This window comes from Python bivittatus, unplaced genomic scaffold (assembly GCF_059951505.1).
Source record: "Python bivittatus isolate LINGU-HERP-01145 unplaced genomic scaffold, Pbiv_v1 ctg000200_np1212, whole genome shotgun sequence".
Classification (NCBI taxonomy): domain Eukaryota; kingdom Metazoa; phylum Chordata; class Lepidosauria; order Squamata; family Pythonidae; genus Python; species Python bivittatus.
In genome coordinates, this window is record NW_028277040.1 from 21,841,228 (window position 1) to 21,865,006 (window position 23,779).

The 23,779-nt window shown below is 38.8% G+C and overlaps 1 protein-coding gene across 1 annotated transcript in view; it reads right to left on the bottom strand.

Moving 5' to 3' along the window:
- Positions 1–3,085: 3,085 nt before the first annotated feature.
- RAPGEF4 (Rap guanine nucleotide exchange factor 4) overlaps positions 3,086–23,779 on the bottom strand; it is a 166,872-nt gene continuing 146,178 nt past the window's right edge. Inside the window, exons 22-30 of the mRNA XM_088135803.1 lie at positions 22,221–22,318; positions 14,974–15,099; positions 13,997–14,175; positions 10,935–11,025; positions 9,175–9,225; positions 8,531–8,618; positions 7,974–8,038; positions 4,718–4,772; positions 3,086–4,303 (exon numbers count right to left, since the gene is read on the bottom strand). Of these exons, the coding sequence (XP_087991929.1) occupies positions 4,176–4,303; positions 4,718–4,772; positions 7,974–8,038; positions 8,531–8,618; positions 9,175–9,225; positions 10,935–11,025; positions 13,997–14,175; positions 14,974–15,099; positions 22,221–22,318 (881 nt within the window). The 3' untranslated portion in view covers positions 3,086–4,175. The remainder of the gene's footprint in view (positions 4,304–4,717; positions 4,773–7,973; positions 8,039–8,530; positions 8,619–9,174; positions 9,226–10,934; positions 11,026–13,996; positions 14,176–14,973; positions 15,100–22,220; positions 22,319–23,779) is intronic.

The window sequence follows — 23,779 nt, forward strand, 5'->3', positions numbered from 1 at the left end:
AAAAACAAAACCAAACCCCAGCTTCCGGTGTTGCCCATCTTTGGAGTGTGACATTTGACATGCCCATATCAGGTACTGCCTTCAACCTAGTGAATGTTCAGCACTTTGAGCTATGCTCTATTCCTGGATGAGCTGTCTGGACTGACAACTGGAGGCAAATTGGTTTTATATTAGGTTCCTATTGAAGATGAAGTTTGTACTGAGTCAACAGAAACAAAGTCCAAGGGTCAAATCCAGCAAGTACATCAGAAAAGCTGGCATCTAGTTAGACATAATTGCCAGATAGAGAGCTGACGATAGATACTTTTGTCCTAACACCCAGAGCTAAAGCCTTGTAAGCTTGAATTCTCAGAGCCCACCCCCTCCCTGGCCCTACCTGATAACACTCATTGCCAGGTAACAGAGACCCATGCCCAGTTCCTACGTATGAGCAGGACTTTGTTAGATTTATACCCACTTCTTATTGAGCCCCAGGCAGCATATATCGCTATCTTCTGGGCTGATAACTAGGTTTATTTCTAGCTGCCTCATCAATTCCAGAACATAGTGCTAAGGGTTCACTCCTTGACTCCTTAGCATTTATGTTACGGCACCCCACAATGTTTGATTATGCCTCATTGGGTTTTTAAATGTTTACATAACACCACTGTATGAGGCTATCCAAAGATCTGGGGTGAGTTGCAAAAAATATTTATTTGAATTATTTATTGCTATTGTTTCTATGCCGCTGTACTCTCAACAGCTCAGAGTGGCACAGACAGAAAATCTGAAGGATAAAAAGCTACATGACAGTAATAAACAGTATGAGAACCAGTTTGGCATAATGGTGAAGGCACGAGGTTAGAAACCAGGAGACTGTGAGTTATAGTCCTGCTTTAGACATGAAGCTGGGCCAGTCTCTCTCTCTCAGCCCTGGCAAGAAGGAGGCAATGGCAAACCACTTCCAAAATCTTGCCAAGAAAACTGCAGGGACTAGTCCAGGCAGTCTCCAGGAGTCAAAAACTGACTCAAAGGCATGAATGAATGAATGAATGAATGAATGAATGAATGAATGAATGAATGAATGAATAGTATACATAGTAATGGGACTGATTAATAGGTGTAGAGACCAAAGCCTGACATCTCCACGCTCTCTCCCAGAGCCAAGTTTCTATTTCTTTATGGAAACTCATCAGGGAAAATTTGTAATTCTTACCTAGGAGGGCAAGCTTTTCTGTAAGAGAGGTGTCACCACTCTTTCAAAGACAGGACTCTTGACAGGGCTTCTCTTCCAGATCTTACCAGATAGGCAGATTCATGTCTGAGTCTGGATATAATTGACACATTGATGATTCCTCACCCCATACTGACATATGATTTCTCCCCGGAGCTTCATATAGATATTAAGTAAAAGCAAGAGAAGAGCCAAGCCCTGTAGCGCCCAATAGCTGAGTGATCATGGGCTTAATCTCCCTCTACCGCCATCATGGACTGGAACTCACTGATCTTAGTCCACATTTCCCTTTTCAACTGATTTGTTTTGGGCAGGGGTGTATTTAGAAAATACAGGAAGTATTCATGGGAAGTTATTATTTAAAAAAGACAACTTTGTCTGGACCCATCCCCAAATCTTGTCTTTAATTACATCCTTAACATTCTCATGTAGGTTTCTCATTCATTACTGCCTTATTCCCACTTCTGTGCCTATTGTTTCATTTGCTCCACCTTCTATTGTTAACCAGAATTTCTTCAATATGGAATAAGATCTTGATGTCACTCTATTTTTTAAAGCCAAGAAGCATACTTAAAATCTGCTTTAAGAGATGAAAATTGTCCCCATCTTCAATAGTGAATGTTGACATGAAACCTAATGAGGATATCAATTGTCATAAGTGCTAATTTAAGCTGTTTATTTTATCATCAACATCTACCTCCCTTGAGACCACGGGGGGTAGCTTAAGTAGCATAGATGAAAATACTCTGCTTCAAAAGCAGTATTAGTTTGATAATGTATAAATTCCTGTACACCAGCTGTGTTCCTAGATTATTCATGCAAAGACAATTAATACCATTAAGGAGGAAACACAGGCATCCACAGAGATTGCTGAGAACTGTGAAGTGACATTTTTCTTAACCCAAGTTTTTTTTTTTTCACAGAGTAAAATGCAAACTGAGCTTTCATTCTTGAGAAGGGCAGCCACAGATGCCCAATTTCTACTCAGCCACTACTCTGACTTGCCATAGGTGGCAATTCACATTAGCTATCTTAGCAATTATTCCCCAAATCATCAGAATATTGTTTGTACCATGAAACCCCAACAGCTACATAAACTTATAGGATTTAGTCCAACCAGAGGGTCAATGTTGCCTGCAAATGTGATTTTAATTGTGTCTAAAAAAAAGAAAATTGCCTGCCTTTTTCCTTTAAAAACACCATCAATTAAAGGAGTGTAGTTTAAAAAATCATGCACCTGTTTATCTGAAATCAAACTTCACCCAGTCTTTCAGGAACAGCCTTACTGTTCTTGCCTACATCATCTGATTTTGTTCAATTTTTTTTTTTTAAATTACATCCCTTTGTAGTTTTCTACTCAATTTTTTTATTGATTATGTGCCATCAAGTCAGTGTCGACTCTTAGTGACCACATAGGTAGATTTTCTTCATGAAAGTCTGTCTCTAACCTGGTCTTTCAGGTCTTCCCATCACCACTGTAACTGAGTCCATCCACCTTGCTGCTGGTCTTCTCTTTCCTTCCACCTTTCCTAGCATTATAGACTTTTCCAAAGAGCTAGGTTTTCACATAATATGTCTGAAATAAGACAATTTAAGCCTGGTCATTTGTGCCTCGAGTGAGAACTCTGAATCTCCCTTTGGATTTGTACCCTAAGTAAATTGGGCAGCCTATGATATCATCTAAATCAAATCCAGTTATTTTCTACAGTAACAGCTCAGGCCTGGATTTCGTGGTCAGTGAAAGTACTTATTACTAATAATAGCAAAGTCCAACTGCAAAAGATAATACCTATGGCAACAGATTAAGAAGGATTAAGAAAAAAGTGGCAGGTGCCACCATTTTAAATAAAGAAGAAGCATATTTTGTTTGGCAATTATATTAATGCAGTGCATTTTATTTACATAAATCATAAACCATCTCCTTGTTAGCATGAAATACAGACCAAGTACAAACAGAAACTCGTACTTCAATTACATGCTAAATAAAATAGATAAAATAATTTTTATGGAACAATGCCTAACACATAAAGAAATAAATTAACACTTTCATATACGGCCCGTTTAAAAGTGCAAAATGATTCCTGAAAATTAGAAGACATTCTGTAAAGTTTAGTCTAGAAATACAACTTTAATCAGCCAACAGTACAGCTGATTTTAAAGATTTCAATATCCAGAAAAATATTACCTTGAACAGATTGTGCAGATTGTGCTGTTTCTAAATGTGTGTCTCCCCACCTGCTTTTAATGCTATTTTCCAAAACCTCATTACTTTATTCTGACTGGGTAAAATCCTGATTGGCAATTAAAAAGAACTTAAAAAACTGTGAAATCTACATGAATAGATACCAAAGTATTAGGGACTCAGCCATCTTAGGGCTGCTGAAGTGGCCACAATGTTCTACTGCTGTAAGGCAAGTGTGGTTAAGAGTTGACTTTTAAAAAATATACTTCTCTTACAGGGAAAGGCTTTTAACTATTCTCTGAATATGAAAACCATGGTAGGATGTTATTGTACCTTTTCTCTGCCACTAGTGATATTTGCTACTGAAACCCACGTGAGCTGAACATGCAAACCCATTGGGCATTTAATTTGGTAGTGGACCAGAAAACATTTTAATTTATTCTGTTAGAACTCATCCATACTTTTTTCTCCAATTCTCTTCTTACCAGCTTTTGGAATCTTCTCCATTTTTAAATAAAGATTTCTATTATGTACAAAACTTTTACATGAATGAGGAGTGTACAATCTTGGCAACCTCCCAGTTACAGATCATGTCCTCTTCAACAGCCAAACATCTCTGTTGTTTCCTGGGTGGCAGGAACATTGTGCATTAATGACCAAAGATTTTAGAATTCATTGTTGCTTCTCTCTGCGGTGGCAGTGCAGTAGCAAGAAGAGGTGACATTCTTAGGAATGACCTTGTATTGGAGAAAGAAAGGGAGGTATAAGCTCCAAAAACACTTAAGTACGCCGTGGTTCAAGACGGTGTGACATCTGTGATAAAGTCCTCTGGTTATCAATCACACTTAATTGACGTACATAACTCCGGACATCCTGATGGTTCTTATTTGCTTGAGATGCATCAAGACCTGATGAAACAGAAATGAAGAGCTATTGATATGCTTAGTCAAACTCAAACCTGAGCAAATTATTGTTTATTACTTATCAGACTTATATTGCCACTGAGACTCGAGGCGGCTTATGTTAAAAACTTACTAAACCAGTTCTACATTTAGCATTACTTTATTCTGACTGATACTGGAGAATGATGCATTATTATTTTATTAGTGGAGATAATATTCATAATCTGATGAAAAGCCCCCCCCCCATTTCAAAATTGTACCTTCCTTTCTCTTCTAAAAATCTAGAGAAGCTGATTTCAGTGGTATTTGATTCTGCCTGTACTTCTAGTCTCTGCTCATTATCTCCAATCTATGACATTAGATGCTGATGAAACTCATGAAAAATTGTCATTATGGTAACACATATATTACAATACTTACTGAAAGGCAGACTCCGACAAAATTTCACTGTCCTAATCGTATTTGAAATCATACGCTGAAAATAGAGGGGAAGAAAAAGATCACCAAAGAAGGAAAATTTAAGCACCAATCCTGTACTTCCCAGATCCCCAAATTGGAGCTCATTAGCACCAATGTGCTTGTGGACATTTCCACTGTTATCTATCACACTCCTTGTCCAACTTGGACACCTACCTAGAAGAAAAACTCCAAAGATTAAACTGGGGGTAAGTGATAGGAAATTTGGGAGATAATAGGTGTGCATGAAGCCATTTCAAGTCTTGCATTCTGCTATAACTATTTTGAGATTACTCCAGTCTCCCAAGGTAACCATTTTTTAAGAGCATGTATGACGTCTTTACAAAAGTTCATATACTCGCCACCAGCTCAAAAAGTCTGGGAACTTTGCTTGATAAGGAAGACAATATTCAGGGCAGAAATTATTCACCTAAGCTTGTTTAGTTCTTTATGTGCAGTCCTCTTAATGCTGGAGTCTATTAATCATGCTGTACCCTGCATTCTTGAATGCATATACAGTACATGTACTATCCTCCTCCTCCTCCTCAATTCAAATCAGCATGTAGAATGCTGGTGAAAGTTTATTTCTAGGAATATTAAAAAATCCCTTTGAGGGATCAGAGCAAGTCCATTTTGCCCAGCATTGTTTTATAAGGACAATATGGTGTTCCCTGATATTCCATGAGCTGATCAGGTTGACCCACTTGTAATGAAACAGTTCAATACTTCAGGGAGTACCCCACAGACCATATGATACTCTATCCTCTTAATTTCTTGCTATCAATTCCTTCAGCCTCTGCCATCCTCAGTATTTGATAGCCAAATATCCTTTGCTATCAAAGCAAAATAGGATGGCACCTTCCATCAATACCTTTAGCAAAATGCCTTATTTCTGTACTTCTCAATATTGAACAGGTTTCTCATTCCCATTTACCTGAGGCAGTTCTGAAAACTATGCTGAATTCAAGTAAGCTTAAAAACAACCTTCCTATAGCATCTCCTAGGAGGCAGATCATACCTCCTTTAGTCATACTTATAGTAAATCCATTTAAATCAATGGAATTTAAGTTAATTGTAATTTAACTTCCTTTCCTTCTCAGTTGAGTCATCCTTAATATTACGGAAGAATGTTGATAATTCCTTCCTATTAGTAAAGCAACTCAAGCAAATGTAACATCAAAAAAGCTGAATTCACATATCCCTTACACACCATAACAAGCATAAAGGAGCCTCTCAACTCTATTTTAATTATAAGGCTGTTTCTAAAACAGTAATTTTATGATGCAGGAGTTGCCCATGATATTGATTTGTACAGAAATGGTAGTGGGTCTTATTATATGTCATGCATATAAGGACAAGATAATAATAATGGAGGCATTTCAGAAAGAGCAGCCAAACTCTTCAACTGTACCACACTGTATACCCACCTAAAATTAGTTTATTTTTATGCAGTGTGTTTTGGAAGTCTTTTGAGGGAAAACAACATAAAGTGAAGATCTGGATCCCTCCAAAACAGAACTAACAGACAATGCCATGGGGGCTCAGGGTTTGCTCCCCCTCCCAATCACCTTCTCCATGTAGCCCCCCTACCCCCACAGTTCCAATCCAAGTCGTCTACAGCCTCGAATCATGGCAGCGGGCCAGCCACATTATCTGCTAATCCATTCCTAGACCCGGCTTTGATATTGTTATAAATATTCATACATATCATACAAAAACTACTGTTTAAGTCACACTTTTTGCATAATCTTTATGTTCCAAAAATGAAAGCATGCTTGCCCCTTCTTTTTCCCCATAAGGATCAGTGTGTGAATTCCCTTTGTTCAGATCCATAAAACCTGAAAGCTAACGTGCACACATTTGCTAACCCTCATTTCACACCTCAAGGGTGAAGGGCCCCAGTAAATAGGAGAACCAGCAGCTGATGGCACTATTCTGTATTTAACTGCTGTAAAAGTGTCTTGGAATGGCTTGTGGCTGTCTTCTGCAAGGAGCATGGGCACAGTTCTGAGACAAACCTTGTCAGCTGTGGAGCAATTGGGGGAGCATCTGTGCACCTTTTCCTCTCCCTCAAGAAGTCCATCAGTGTCCCAGCCATTTCTAGACCTGTCATCTCTCCTTTCACTTGTGCTGCTGCCTAGGGACATCTTAATTCCCCAGTCAATGGAAGCAGCACAAACTTTAACTGCATTTATGGTTTTTCCCGCAGTGTCAGAAAGACTCACTGGTGTGCTTTTATATATCTGCCAAGAATCACAAAGGTATTCAAAACAGAGAACTCCTCTCCTCTGCCTCATCACCCTTGCAACTGCATCTTTCCTCCTGCAGTGTTTGCACTTGACAGGTACAGATTTAAGTTAAAGAAAGCTTATTTCATCATTTGATCAATGGAAAACAACCTCATGATGTACATGGGGCCAGTCTCTCCCAAATGTACAAGCACAGGGCTTGGATATAAGAAACAGTACAACACAGGGCGTCAGGCTTCTACATAAGAAACACCACAACACATTGCATAAAACCTAACCATAGCACACAGTAGCGATGCAGTGAACCTGTATCTGAACCTCCCCAGACTACAATGGTGAAGGTTCATATGACTGAAAATTATTTTATGCAATACCTTCTACCCACAGAATTTGCCATATCAGCTAGTTTTGAAAAATTCTCTCTTCAACATTTATCGAGACCCAGGATTTATTTTATGTTTTGATTTTTAAAAAAACAGTAATAGGAAAAACTTCCAGTCATCAGCATTCTGAAGCGATATAGCCCTGAAAAACTGCTGCTTTTGAAAAAGAAGGAACTTGAGACCACTCTGGTTAAACCTTGGGAAAAAAAAAAAAAACAGGACAGAGGAAAATTAGAGTGATGTGTAATCATCTTGTAAGAGAAACTTGCCACTGCTTCATTCATTCAATGAATAAAGCTAACCTGCAAGAGGAAATCAAGTGTCAAAAAGACATTATTCTGGATCCATGGAACTAAAATTACTAGGTGATTGATAATGAGAGAGTTTTCTTGGCAATGGGATCTTTTGCAACTTTGAATTAATTTAACATCTGATAGCTTCCTGCTGCAATGTCTGCCTGCTAAAGCTCTTTTTGCACACCAGTAGAAAACCACATTCCAAAATCAAAGCTATTATTTTGCCACGGATTTCAGCATGATAAGGATGTCACTGCCCGAAACATTTGCTTTTGGAATACACATTACCTACCATTTTTTCAAAGTTCACCAGATTGTCAATAAAGGTCTTGTTGCCTTCATGAGTAAATGTCATGTCTGCAATATAAATAAACCTACATAAGCACCAGCAGTTGAATTTGGGGAATATATATCAACTTCTTGATCCTGATATATCTTTACCTAGTTGAAGCATTTTCTTGTAAAAAAACCAGTAATGTTTAATTAATTAATACATCACATTTATATAGCCGCCATCTCACAAAGCAACTCTGGGTGGCGTACAACAATAACAATAAAATAACAAGTGAATAAAAACAGGCATTATAAAAAGATAAAAAGTTATTAGAATAAAAATATTATTACAAATTTAAAAAAAAGATAAGAACAGAAGATTTTAAAATATACAAATCCCATGGAGAGAGGGGTTTAATGTATTTTCATAGCCCTGTTTGCTACTAAGTTAATATTTAGATAAATTAACTTTTTTTTTTTGTTTTCATGGCTTGGGAAACTGAAGAGACAGGATCTAAAATCTCTCATTTTATTTTTTAATGTATCTTCTTGTTTTTTTTCCCTTTAGCTTGTTACCTTTGATGAGTAAAGGCATAAAGGGAATAATAGGAGGTTCCAGTTTAGCAACTGTGAGTCTGTAGGCCCTATGGTTTCTTGAAGGATCCTAAAAAAACAAAAGAAAAGAAAGATAGATGTATTGGACAAACTCAAATTTATGTAAGTGACAACCACTTTTTTTTTTTAAAGCAGGATCAGTGTCTTAATCTTTTTAATTTTTAAAAAGTATATTTTTTAAAAAGGGCAACCAGCTATCTGTAGCAACAGTGGCCGTGTGGTTATAATGCAACATGCTTATCAAATTCTCTGATTTTTCTTGTTCATGCATTTGCTGACTCATCTCTACAAGCTATAAAACTATGATTCTGTAAAAAGAATGCATGATCAAATTTAAAGTTGGGATATGTAAGGAAGATAAAGTTTCCTAGATTTCCCAGATTGACTGTAAGTAGGACAGACATTTTCTCAGAACAGGTTCCCTGAGAGTGTAATTTATTAGTCATATATGCTTGTTTTATCAGCACTGTAAAGGGATCATAAATTCTTTAAAGTCACACAAGGACACATAAAATGTAGAAAGTAGAGGAATTTAGAACTTAGTTCAGAAATAAAATATGTCCAGAACGTGCCATGCATAGAATTAAATCTCTATTGCCATTTACCATTAAGCTTTCAAACTCTGCATAGATCTTCTTGAACTTGCTTGGAAGTTTCTGCCAATTAAAAACAAAGAAACACCCATATGGAAGCCTGTATCAAATTTAGATTGCTTGATTTCCTAAAAGCACAAGGACAGTTCAGTTGTCTGGCTCACATTGCCTATTCCCATAGACAGCATTCCCTCCACCAGGCCCTTCTGTAGGTGAGTAGAATGATCTTGCTCATCTTCACATGAAAGGGCAGAGTGAGTTGTTTCTGGTTCTCTAACATTGTCTGAGATGGCAGAAAGTCTTGTTCTTCCACCACTCATTTACAACAAAGCAGCAGCAAAAAATACAGCAAGTTTCCTAGCAACCAGATTATAAATAGAGAACTATGAAGCTTGGAGCAGATTTAGTTCCAGACCCCAAAATATCCTGGGAAATAGAGATTGCTTTGCTCTTTAGTTCACAGAAGTTAAACAGCCGCAAAGGAAATTAAATTCCAATCTGGATTTCCCATCAGTCATCTGAGGAAAGGGTCTCTTTCCATGTTCTTGTTGGTCCCATTTTCAACCACATCCCCAAGTACGATAACCTGGCAACATCGCTCACAAATCTTTGCAGTATTTATAGGCTTATTGTTTATCAAGTGCATGCTTCCTAGAGGTACTGCATAGCACAGGTCTATCACATAATACCCAGATTCATGTTACTACATAAAAGGTGCCGCTTTCCAATAAAAGGTTCTAGTACTACAATAGCGTAGACAGCCAGTTTGGTGTGAGTTCTAATCCTGCCTTAAATCAGTGGGGTGACTTTGGGCCAGCAACTCTCTCTCAGCCCTAAGAAGGCAAGGGCAAGACATTTCTGAAAATGCTACCAAGAAAACTGCACGGACATGTCCTGGCAGTCACCAGGAGTCAAGATTGACTTGAAGGCATTAAAAAAAAACCAACCACCACCAACCCATACCATTACCGGTAGCACAGTACTGAACAGCTATTCCGACTTTCTCTTATTGGTTGACTATTTGTGATTAAGAAAACAGGATGGAAGAAGTCACAGAAAAACAAGAGAGCTTACCACTAACTGGCACGGACAGTTTAATTTAAATTTAATCCTTAAGGAGGAACAAGTAAATTCTTGCATGGAAGCATGCAAGTTAGCCATCCTATAAATGCCGAAGCATAAGCTCACGGAGGTGAGTAGAACTAACCTCTGAAGAGATAGGCATAGGACCAGGAACAAGCCCAGCTGGTTGTTCTCTAAACTGAAGGGAATTTAGGTTTCTTTTTACGAGTGTCAGTCCTCTGCCCGGCCTCATGGCAAATTGTTTTTGATACTGAGCAAAGGTTGCCAGTCATGGGGCAGAAAGAGTCCAATGTACAATGCAGAAAAAGTCACTGGATTTGAGATTTGAACAGGCAGGAGTGATTTTGTTTTTCCCCTAATGAAACCTCGGGACTCACTGTTATTTAGGTTCCTTATACAAAAGGTAACCACAGAAACATGCACTCTCTATAATGCCAAATGTTATTCATCTGGGTATGTGGGAAGAGGGGAAGGGAATCATTTTGGTGCTGCTATTATTAAACAATTGGAAATCAGAGCTACTGAAAATACCCAAAGATGCACAAGTAGACTCAAACTTATCTTCTCCCTAACGCCATCAGTATAAGCATTTATAGGGCCCTGCCAGCCTAGCCTACTTTGCTATTCCAAAGAAACAGTAACACAAGTCAGATGAAATCAAAATCAAGTCCTTAAAGAATTGCACTCACCTCCCAGGTCATTGTGAGGCGACTCACTGCAACGTTGCTCAGTCCCATAATCAAAGCAAAGAAAGAATTCAAGTTTTTATATTCCTTACAGCTGGAAGAAAGGAGGACCACAATTTGAGGGGGGGAAAAAAGAATTTGAAAAGGAAAAAGGTAATAGGAAGCCTTACTTCTGTTCTGTGAACCTGTTTCGTTTTGGATTGTATTCATCCAGATAGACCTTAATAACATACTTGAACTCAGTCTGAGCATATAAAACACTTTTTTATTGCAACAATAAATAGTTTCAGTTTATTAAAATTAGGTTACAATTCCAAGGATATTTATGCAGAAGCAAAGGCCATTTGGAATTGCCAGGAAAAACAATTTAAATTAGTTCTTTTGGTGTGTCCCCCAAAGTAAGTCCCCCAAATTAAATCGCCAGAAATTCTAAACTAAGAGGGGTTTAATATATAGTAGCAATGCAGATAGTTTTTGATTGGTCTTCTAATGATTTAGTCATTCTCTTTCAGTCAGTAATGATCATTCTGTCATATTATCAGAACTCAGTCCAGAACTACAATCACAGATTCTCATTTGGAAAAAAGTTCTGTTTTCAATTAAGGATATGTAGACAATGGCTTAATACGAACCTTACTTTTTAGGTGTGGAGCCCATTTCCCCATGGCTGCATCAGAGCAGGGATGGGCAACCTGTGGTATACCAAGTTTAGCAGCACAATTTTTGTCTTGTTTTGTTTAATAAAGGTGGAAATGGATGCAAGAGGGTTAGGGTCAAACCATTCCCCTTTCTGGCTTAAAACCAATCTTTGCCCTCCCCAAACATTTGAACATTTGCTGCCAAATCTGGGGTGGTTTGGACAAGCTTGGGGAATGTTTATGCATGGAAATAAGAATAGTTTGCCTCCCAGGAGGTCCTGCTGTTATTTCCACCCTTAAAAATCCAGAGAAGTCCAATAATGGGCTAAAAAAAAAATCACCCCTAACCCTTCCTATGATGTTGCTCTCCTTCCAGGACCTCAACCTTATCATCTCCCTCCAACCCTTCCAGTTTGTGCCATATGACCCCCAAGATAAACCCCACTTCCAAAGCTCCTTTCTCTCAGTGTTTAAGCACTTAGGCACAGAGTGAGCAGGTTCCTACAATAGATTTCCTGCTCTCTCTCCTCATCTTCATTGCAGCCCCCTTAGCATCGTTGGACTGCATTTAGCACAGTAGGTCATAATAATGCTTCCCTGGGGCATCTTGTTAGCACATTAGATGCTAGATTTGATTGGCTTTGAGTCTGATCCTGCAGGGCTCTTCTTAAAATCCTAAATTGCACAAGCCTGCACTTTACTTGCTCCTTCTCGCTTATATGACACTACTGCTCTCTAAGCCTAAGAGATTACACTTACTACATTAAGCGTATAGTAAAAATAACCTTTACAATTTTACTATGAACAACGCATGCCTAAATGAAAAAACAGAAGGGGTTTGCCAGTGTACTTTGTCAACCTAATGAGCAAATGATGTGGGGCTTGAATATATTAACATGCTTTATGAAAGAAGCCAAACTTGCAACTGTGCAATGTACGAAGGAGCAATCCACTAGGGGTTAGCATCTAGGCATCCAGATTTGGCCAAATCTGCTTGCCTGAATGGTACAGTCTAGGACTGCAGAAACCAAAGTGGAGGTGAAGAACCCATGGCTATTTCTCCCCCATTGGGCTGAAAGGGTGGCCTTCAACTTTGACCTTGCTTTCCCTTCACCCGACCCTGCAAAAGAACCTAAGAGCTGACCCAGAACTCAATGCACGCATTTGTGAGTACAGGAACTTTTGAAGCTCTCTGGAGCCCAGTAACTACTTTTACCCCCATTTTTAAAAACGCTTTTTGTTCTAAGAACTTTGCCCCTCTTTTACTATTTAACCTGGTTTGTGTGTATGTATATGAAACACCATGATCAAACTGAAGTATATCATAATTTATCTTAGACATCCAATCTACCCAGGTCTTTGCATAAAAACAGAGGCAGAGTATTTGAGCTATTCAGTTTACCAAGGCAAAAATATTAAAACCATGGAAGCAAACAGAAAATGGAATTACAAGAGACCAACACTGATAGACTAACTAGTTGCTCGCCTCAATAATAGTGTATTTTCTATTATTTTTTAAATTAAAAATAGACTGCCATATCAGCAGATGGAAGTTATACAAATGGTTCAGTTGTATAACATCTCTTTTTTTGAGCTAATTATTAAGAAAAGGAATTGGGTTTTGTTCTTATCTGTATATGCTACTGCCCTCTACTGGATATACTGTAATATGGAACCAAAAAGATGTATACTCGAAAAAAGATTATATATTTTGTTTCTATTGTGCTAACTCCCCTGGCTGAGAAGGACTGAACACACCCTCTGGTGTGTTGGATATGTATTCATTGTGCATAGAATGAACAGAACTGAGAGCCAACCTGCCACAGTTGCTATCGTTAGCAATACACGAGCCAATGAAACTAACGTCCAAACGAGAATTTAGAAACTTGCCTTTTGTGACTTACTTAAATCACTATTAATTTGAAAGTCACTAACTTGCTAAAAATTTAAAAGGACACGTGCCAGTATGTAGATTCAATATTCCAGTTTACATTGCATCCCAAATTATTATGATAATTAAGACCACGTTAATGACCTCTTAATATGCTCCAGATGTGGTCTCCTACAGTCCCCATCAATCCAAACCAGGAACATCTTAACCAAGGATAATGAGATTCTAGACCAACTCGTCTAGAAGGTACAAGGTTGGGAACAGTGTACTAGAACACCTAGCCGTGTAAAACTGAGGCACAGAGTTCTGTAAAACTCTCGTGTAATAAATAGAGTGTTCTGGGCAAATCCATCCCTGATCCCAAACCAGTTCACTCAGAAAGAGGAAGACATTATTTTCTCTCAAGCTGGTTTAGCTTTGTACAAAAGAAAGAGAATCCATGCTTGCCAGAAATATAGAGCCCTGATCCTCCTCCTACGGCTCTACTGTCATCAGTGGGAGAGGGTTACCAGGCCTATGTGTTGGAGTCTACTCACTGGGCCGCTATCTTAATAAACTTCTTCAAGAGTTGAACACGTTTGCTGAGCTGGGAGCAAAGACAAATCTCCGTCACGACCCAGAACTGGATTTCATTAAATCTTCGTAAAAATAAATCCAGATTGGCTGTTGTCTTTTTAAAGTTGTGCCGCCCAAATGTATGGTAAACCAGTTCCAGCTAAGGAAGGAAATGGAATTCATTAAAAAAAATTAAGAACTCTTTAAACAAAAATCAATTGTTATGTTTAAAAAGTCTATGGTTTAGCTGAAAATGGCTGAATTGAGAGGACATGTTTAGGTTCTTCTTCCCTCTGGAAGGCTTTGGTTCTCTCCTTCTTAATTTGAAATACATAGAGTTTAACATTATGACTGAATTGGACAAGCATTGACTAACACAAACCGGGAATTGTATTCAAACCATGATTTAAATCCATGATTTCAAAGGCGTTGGCAAACTAAGGAGAGGACAGCATTCTGCTTTATATTAACCACTGATCTGGAGGTTATAGCAAACTTTGGTTATTTCATACTGCATGGGATGCAAAATGAAGCTTCTGCTCTAAAATGTAGGTTTGCTTGTAGTTGTTTTTCAGTCTTTATTCCCTCACATTCCCAATGAAGATGGATATTTCATAGCTTAATAAGCAGCACTTGCTCCTCCTTTCTAACACAAGACAAATGTGTAACTATTGTTTAAATAAAGTATAATTCCACTTCTATATTTCATAAACATGCAGCATAGTATAAGATCTGCTTCTTCTCTATACATGATTAATTTTATGATTAAAAAGGCACAAAGTCAATTAAATTTGATGAGAAATGATTTGCATATATTTCACTTGTGGTTTTTTTCCATAGATTCCCCCCCACCCCTGGCTTAATAATTGGCAGAAAATATACAGATCTTCAATCTATCCTACCCCCTCCTGATGTAGATGAAAATGTTTAAAAGCATATTGGCATTCATTCTTTTTACCTCATGAACACAGTTGAAAAGTTCCCATTCAAAAATGGTCATTTGGTATGCTAGATCTTTGGAGCTCATGAGTTCAAAGGTTCCCATCGTCCCCATCGATGGACCTTCTTGTTCCTGCAGTGGCACCTAAGACAAATAACAAGGTACTCCTAAGAACTAGGAGAACTTTGGTGTTCATCGAAATTCATGCTTCTTTAACAGCTTTTGAGATTTCCAGCTTAACATGTGACCACTGGTCATAACACAGAAAGAGAAGTGAAATACAAGACTTGCTTCAGAGGAAATAATTTCTTTAACCACGGTAGAAAAAGTATGACTGTGCTACAACACAGAAATACATAACTCATTTTGCTGCATTACCAAATGTAGTAAACCTGATTCATGTCGTGAAAAAATTTCCCTCCAGTTACTAGCATTTAAGGATGCCCCAGATACCTCTACAAGCTCTTATTTTACTGTGTCTCGTATCTGTTGCATTGTAATACACACACACACACACACACAGAGACTGGACTGGGAAGTAGCAATATGGGCATATCTCAAAGTCACCAATAATTGAGCTTGACTGAGGACACTTGACTTTTACCTACATGTTTTACCCTGTGAGTCCCAAAGCAACTTGGGGAAGGAAAGTGAGCCCAAGCCTTGTACATCACAATTACGAAAAGCTTGCAACACATCTCTGCAGATCTAGGTCTCTACCTGGGAATCTCCCTCCCTCCCTCCCTCCTTCCTTCCTTCCTTCCTAGATTTATAACCCACCTTTATTTATACAATTTAAGTTTCTCCCCATGACAACCCTTTGAAGAGGGTTGGGCTGAGAGAGAATGACTGGCCCAAAGTCACCCACCAGTTTTCATGCCAAAGGGAGGCCTAGAACTCATGGTCTCCCTGAAACCAGAGCTTCTGGCATAAAATAAGAGATTACAGATTGTACATTGTAGAGCTGTGCCAACTATATTTATCTATCTATCTATCTATCTATTGAATTTGTTACCACCCATCTCATTAACGACTCTGGGCGGTTTACAAAACAATTAAAATCAATTAAAATTACAAAATTTTAATAATAAATAAAAAATACAAAAATCCAAAATAATTGGCGATCACTCAGGGAGCGTCATCAAGGCACTAGCCATCCCCAAGATTGGGCAGAGTTGTTATCTCCCCACACAAGGTGGCAGAGCCAGGTCTTCAATTTTTTCCAGAAGGCCGGTAGGGTAGGGGCCTGCCACACCTCTGGGGGGAGAATGTTCCAAAGGGTGGAACAACGGCAGAGAAGGCTCTCCTCCTGGGCCCCACCAGTCAACATTATCTTGCTGATGGGACCCGCAACATGCCCTCTCTGCCTGACTGGGTGGGATGGGTTGATGTGATGGGGGTAAGACAGTCCCTCAGGTAACCTGGACCCATGCCATGTAGGGCTTTAAAGGTGACAACCAACCCTTTGAATTGGACCCAGTGCAGCTTGCGCAGTAAAGGTGTTACATGTGCCGTTCTTGGGGCACTCAAAATTATCTGCACAGCCACATTTTGGACCAGCTGTAGCTTCTGGATACTCTTCAAAGGTAGCCCCATGTAGAGTGCATTGCAATAGTCTAGCCGAGAGATGACCAGGGCATGAGTGACTGACCACAGAGCCTCCTGATCCAGGAAGGGGTGTAACTGGCATACCACACGAAGGTGGGCAAAGGCTCTCCTGGCCACGACTGCCACCTGCTCCTTGAGCAGGAGTCGTGAGTCCAGGAGGACCCCCAGATTACGCACCGGGTCCGTCCAGGGCAGCGCAACCCTCTCCAAAACCAAAGATGGTAAATCCTTGGATACACCATCTATCTCCTATGAAAGGGAAGAGGAAGAATCACTGATTTCCAGGGAAGATCCTGATCCTTTCCATTCAGGGTGCCCATGGGATTCTTTCTTTCTGCCACCCCAAAAGGGGAACTGCCAATGCTGGTTATCACCAACTGCTCTGTGGGAAGGATCCCTAAGGGAGAGGAAGAAAGTAGGAGGCTGTCACAAACACCTGCTTAGTTTCACTCCCACATCAGTCCTAGAAGTCTGATTCTTTGCAATCTGTTGCCTTTTTATTTACAGTTATATTGTGTGTAAGCCATGTTAGGAAGTTAATTGTCCTGAAATAAGGGATATAATGACTGGAACCAAAAAAGTAATTTCCTTGAATAAACCTCAGTAAGGTGCTGCACTAACACCATCTGAAATGGCAAACTTCCCTCCCCCCCCACTTTAATGAAGAAAAAACAAAAGAAGTTGTAACATGCCATATTTTATAGGTAAGACCTTATACTGGTCTTTGAATGCCATTTCCTTTCCTGAGATCAATGTCTTTGCTGGGTATTTTTGCTTCACTTCCTATGAAAACTGAAAAAGGAATAAACTACTCAATATTTATCATTTTTTCCACATCACCTTCACTTTCAAGCATATTCACTCTGCATATATGATATAAGGAATAAATTAATGTTAACTCTGTAATAATTATTTTTACTTATTACAAAATTAATGCATTATAAATTATAGTTCATATATAGATATACATAGATATTCATATATGCACACACACATACATACATACATAGGTGTGGGCATGTATATACAACAAAGGCATACACACACTTTTAGGTGTACAACATTTTCATACGTAAGTAATAAAGAAAATCATTTCTATTTGTTACCTAAGTTTGAAACTATATTTAAAACAATTACCTAATGAAAGCATTGTTGAAAGCATTCCCAGTGCCTGCGGGAAAGAATATGAATCAATATGTCCCGTTCAGCTTTTAAACCATTAGGCTGACTGAGGAATGCCACTTCAGCCTCAATTCTCCCTTTAATATAGGAAAAATACTGTACACTTCTGTTGCAAGGATTACGGAGATCAACACATGCAAAATTAAAACTGTGCTAAAATATGTCTAATTTCCCCCCAGATTTTCCTCCTCTGCAAAAGAGGCGTCTATTTTTCTATGTCATTCTTAGATAGCACTTTCTGAAACAATTTCTTTTGTTGGTGTCTTGCAGCAGAGAGCGGCAATATTTTTCCCCCCTTCCCCTCTTTTTTACTTATTTTTCTATTGCTCTGCTACCTTTCTGGCTGCTTCTGTTTCCTAATTTGAAAAGATTCCCTTGGGATTTAACAGAAACATAGTAAGCCAAGGACTGCTGGAGAAAGACGATTATACAATGAGAAAAGGGGGGCTCACATACAGTATATCCTCAGCTCCTTTGTAATTAAGCCAAATGTGAGAATCAACATCTTGCCCTTGAAAATATTTCCAAAATGATCTTCTCCATTGGAAAAAGGAAAGAAAAAGCAGTTTCTTGGTCAAGAAATTGAAAATATTAGAAAACAGGAAATGCACATAAAATGTTTGCCACTACAGTCTGCAAGCCATTTTGGTCTATACAATACTATACATGTGCTAAGTATTGCTACTGCTTACAATAGCAACCACGGATGTTACAGCTGATGAGAAGCAGCATTTTTGCCTCTTGCTGGCTTGTGACTGCATGTGGTCGCACCGCAGTAGTTACTTATAAGTCCGGCAACCATATTTTCTTGGAAAAATAAAGGACAAACCTGAAAAAGGGGCAAATCTGAAAGAGGTTCATAAGGATTTTAAAAAAGGACAGCTTTCTGAAATAAAGGACTGTCCTTTATAATAAAAGACATCTGGTTGCTGTACTTATAAGGAATTACCGAGAGGAAGACACTACCTTAGGGGAAAGGAAGATGGAACAGCTGGTATTTTGGTGTTTCTCATGTTTCTGCGGCTACCATGAATATAGGATTAAACAAGTCTTAAAGAGTCATTTATTCCTGAGGCTTTAGTTACAGTCGTTCTAAAATATGGCGGCTTATAAGAAGGTTCACTTTCCTGGGACTGTATTTTTTCCAGAATGACTTTCCTTTTGAAACTGAGTGCAGAAATGGTACCGTGCTCTTATCATTCTCACCTTTGTTGCAACGGCTTCCCTTCATACCTCAATGCCAGATATGGCTACATTCCCAGTTCCTTTTTATTCCACAAGAGGGCAGCGCACTTCATTCCCATTTGTTTTCTTCGCCTTCTCCAGGTTGCCTTAAACTCCTATTTGAAAGCGGGCTGTTCGTGCAGTGCAGCCCGGTAGAAGCAATCCTAGAATACCTTTGGAAGAAGGCAAGCGGACCCTTGCCCAGGACAGACTGCATTTCCTCCCTCCTCTCTTTTCCCAGTTGGGTTATAGGGAAAAGACGAGACGCTTCTTTTTCGTATTTCTAGTTTAACGCTAAATTGAATATCTTGAATTAGATTTGTTTATTTAGGCTGAGTTGGGCTATAAATATTGGGGCTGTTGGGTTCCAAGGGGAAAAGATACATTGGTGTCTGCAGGGAACGCACACAGCGCCCATCAGCAGCTCCTTACACCAGCCACATCTCTTCCTAGAATTGCACAGCTGCTCTCCAAATCTGCAATGCAACTCTGACAAAAGACATGCTTGGTTTCAGGAGCCACAGACAAGTGCTGCTACAGCCTCCTGGGTACTGCAAAAAACGGTCTTGCCTTTGAATCCAACAACTGCATAGTCCTACGAAATATATACCACGCATTGCATCTAATGTCACTACTCTATTTGCTAAGGGCAAAAACTAGACAGCCTTTGCAAAGTTAGGGCACAAAGGAATGCTTGTCCACCATTCGCTGCTGCCAGCTGCCCAGTGGAATAGACAAGCTGCTGTTCATGAGTCTTGTTCAATAACTGGAAGGAGCCCACCATCTTGCCTGCATGGTGGCTTTCCTCGCTTACAGTCTAAGGCAGAGATGGGTCACATATGATTCAGAGCTGAAAGCTTCCTTCTCATACAGGTAGTCTTCATTTAGCACCTGCCTCGTTTAGCAACCATTCGTGGCTACAGCAGATGAAAAAGTAACTTGACAACCAATCCTTGCATTTAAGACCTTCACAGGTCTGTAAAGCAAAGGAAAGCTGAAGTAAGATCATAAGCAGTCACAGTTTCATTTAGCGACCATCTCGCTTAACAACCAAGTTGCCAGTCCCAATTGTGGTCGCTAAACAAGAACTATCTGTACAATCTTTGCAGTGCCTGCTTTCAGCATGACTGCTCAAAAAAAATGGTCCAGTTTACTTCCATCTGGAGGTGGGAAAGAGATGACTATGCCCAAAAATAGGCAGACCATGGATAAAAAGAACAAAAAACCCCAAACTTTTGAAAAATCACAAGTCCTACCTACATGGGTGACAAAGCCATTTTGCAATCCCCAGCCTCCCCCAAATAGTAAATAGGCATCTTAGCTGCTCATCCTTGCTTTAAAGCAATACATATACTAGGCCATGATCATTTCAAACTTTCAAATCATTTCAAAAACATTTCCAACATTTGCTCCATTTTCTAACATTTATTTTTCTTATTTTACAAATGAGAACTAGTTGGATAATGGCAGTTTCTAATCACAGAATATTTGGATTATGTGAACTAATTATTACTTTGGCTAGACTTACTCTCTCATGTGACTCAATGACCATTAATGCTGCCCTAGACTCTAAAACTGCTTTCTTGCAATCAATCAATCAATCAATCAATCAATCAATCTCATTCTAACCATAAAACTCTCTGAAACAGGCAATAAAAATGTACCAATAAAAGAGAATATATGTAGCTCAGGGTTGAACTGTGGAGTCCTTGGTGTTCTCTGAGCTTGGTGATTTTCTTGCAAATGTTTCGTTACCCAGCTAGGCAACATCTTCAGTGCACTGATGATGTTATCTAGATACGTAATGAAACATCTGCAAGAAAACCACCAAGTTCAGAGAACACCAAGGACTCCACAATAAAAAATGTGCATGCATGTAAAAAAAACACTGAACTTCCACTGTAACTTGCTTTCAAAATGTTTATTCTGACTAAATATTCTAAGCTAGTCTCATAGTAAAAAGAATTATAGTCTAAGCATTGAAGATCCAGGCAGAATTTTACTCAAATTAGCACTTTTAAAACCCATCCATTCCCATGGAAGGCACTGGCATTTTCCTACAAAAATTAGTGGGAGTTAAAAAAAAAAAAAAAAGAAAGAAAAGAAAAGAAAAACTCTAGTCATCAATACCTATTATTCCTTCTATGAACCTAGACTGAAACGGCTCTGTGAATACACCCATGCTTGGTTTTCCTTGAATTATACTCAATCTGCTCGGAAGATTCCTCTAAGTCTTTTTTTAAAAAAACACAACACCTAGGTCTTCTGCTCATTCAGAAATCCTTAAATGCTGATGGAAGATAACACACACATCTCAAAACTTTCCTTAGAAATATTTAACATCTTCTGTGTCACATGGAGCTGATCAGAAATGGATATATCTAAAAGGTATTTGCAATGTGCACCTTTATTTACTTTTTTGCTTTTTATTTTAAAGTACTGGGGATTCAAAAATTTCATTGCCTTTCAAGCAGTGGGAAGACTTCTGTTTTACAGTTACTTATGAAAGACATGAGCATATAAAGTGACTCATTAAAAGTAAAAGAAGAACCAGTTTTGAAGCTTGGAGCCATACAATTTCTGCTGACATGGATTGGCAATGAGAAGTGCTTTTAATGAACTTTAAGAACCACAAAGTACATTAAAAAGTCTAAGTCTACAAAAGTGGAACTCAATGGAGGATAGTAGAATTACTTTATTGGGAAATTGTTGTAAACATTTTAATATTTAAGAAAGACATTATCAAATGTGGTCAATTTTAGTAATAAGCCCTGAGGTACTATTTCAAAATATTCATTATATGCCTATATTTGACTCCAGCCCATATAGCACTGTTTAAGTCATTATACACATACATTTTTACAACTATTATATGACCAAAATAATTTTTCATACAATAATTGTAGAATTATCTCACATTACTGTCATGTTTTTCTGTCTTTATCAAATCAAGTCAATCTTTATTGTAGTCATGAACCAGCAACATTCTGTTCCCATGTATTCATAGAACATAAGGGATTGGAGAGCTAGTAGGAATCAGCAAATACTTACGGTCTACTTAATTTTTAAAAATCTGCTCTCCTTTTGCACAGATACAGTCTCTTCACAGCCTCAAGTGACATTTTACTGAAAAGCTATGGCAGAATTTGCAGAATCCAGAATCAACAATGTTTATCTTATTTAGCATGCAGGTTACTTGAATCAATCATCTCTGATCTGAGAAGTGTTTGGAATGGAGCAGAGATACACACCAGTGAGTCAAACTGGTCACGAGGACAAGCGAAGAGGCGGCCGTTAATACTGAGTGTTGTAAACACTGAAACGTCATGAGGTTTGAGAACCACCTTTTCTGTAAAAAATGAAAAGAAGAAGAAAAGTAAACTAGCAGGTATGTTATTAGAACATAACAGAATGGATTTCTCTCCACTGAAATCAACGCTTTGTGTATACAAGTGTGCAATCTAGTATCATGAACAGTCTGAGTGTCCACTGACTGACATGATGAACTGTTATGTTCTTAGCAAGTTTGGTACTTTAAGAATCTTGGATGCAGAGCTGGCTCCCCTTCAGTTTTGTTTTTTTTTATATTCAGGATTCCAAATTAATCAAAAGCCTTTGCTTGGGAAAAGTAGATTAAGTCATTCCAATCTACTTAATCAAAAAGTAGATTAAGTCAATCAAACTTTATTTGTTTCTGTCTGCTCAACACAGCCTAGAGCTTCTTCAAGACCAACCCAGAATCGCTTGGTGAGCCTTGCTGCTATTCTGCTGGAACTCGAACCCTCAGCTGCCCAGCATTTCAAGTTTCTATTCTCAATTAAGGAGTGGGCAAGCCCCCATACACTACCCTAAAATGTCTAGAGCACCATCAAAGCCAGAGCTGAACTTTCCACATTCTCCTCCAAGATAAAAATAACATCTAAAACGTTCAAATTCCCAAACTAAGGAATTTACAATGCAGGAAACCTAGTGTTTAACATTTGTTAAATGAAGTCACAGCTGCTATGTATAAAAGATTATTCAATTACTCTAGAAAGTTCTCAGGTTACAGTGCAGTATATCACAGTGATTCTGAGCAGGGGTGTCACAAAAGTCAAGCTGGCAGCCACAATCATGCAATTGAAGCCCTGCCCCTTTTCTACATGCGTCGCAACAAACAGAAGAAGGCTGGGACTTCAATAGCATGGTTGTGGCTGCTACTGTGATTTTTTTGACCCCCCTCTCCTGTTACCCCTGATCCAGAGTGAGTCATGCCACTGAAATGACAAAATAGCCATGCCTCTGGAGTCAATTTATTTCCAAATGGAATTGTCCCTGACAAGAGTTTTAATTCAGATAGATCTCCTAGGTCACATACTGGAATTGAGAATACTTCTCACTACTTGTTTGTTAAATGGCCATCCCTGTTTTCGGTCTGACAGTGTTCATATGATTCTATAGACATACCAGTGGTGCTTGTTATATATGGGAGATCTATTCTAGCCAAAAAAATGTGAGAAACATGACTCTGAAAAAGCATGCTTTATGCACACACCAGACAGCCAGTTTGGCACAGTGGTGAAGGCATCAGGCTAGAAACCAGGAGACAGGCAGTTCAAGTCCCACCTCAGGCTCGAAGCCAGCTGGGTGATGCAAATCACCTCTGAAAATCTTGCCAAGAAAACTGCAGGGCCTAGCCCAAGCAGTCATCAGCAGTCAATACTTACTTGAAGGCACAGAACAAAAAGAAAAGAAAAAAATGCATCAAAACCTGTTAATATTTTGCACATGTGTAAAATACATGCACACATGAAAACCTCCTCCCAAGCTG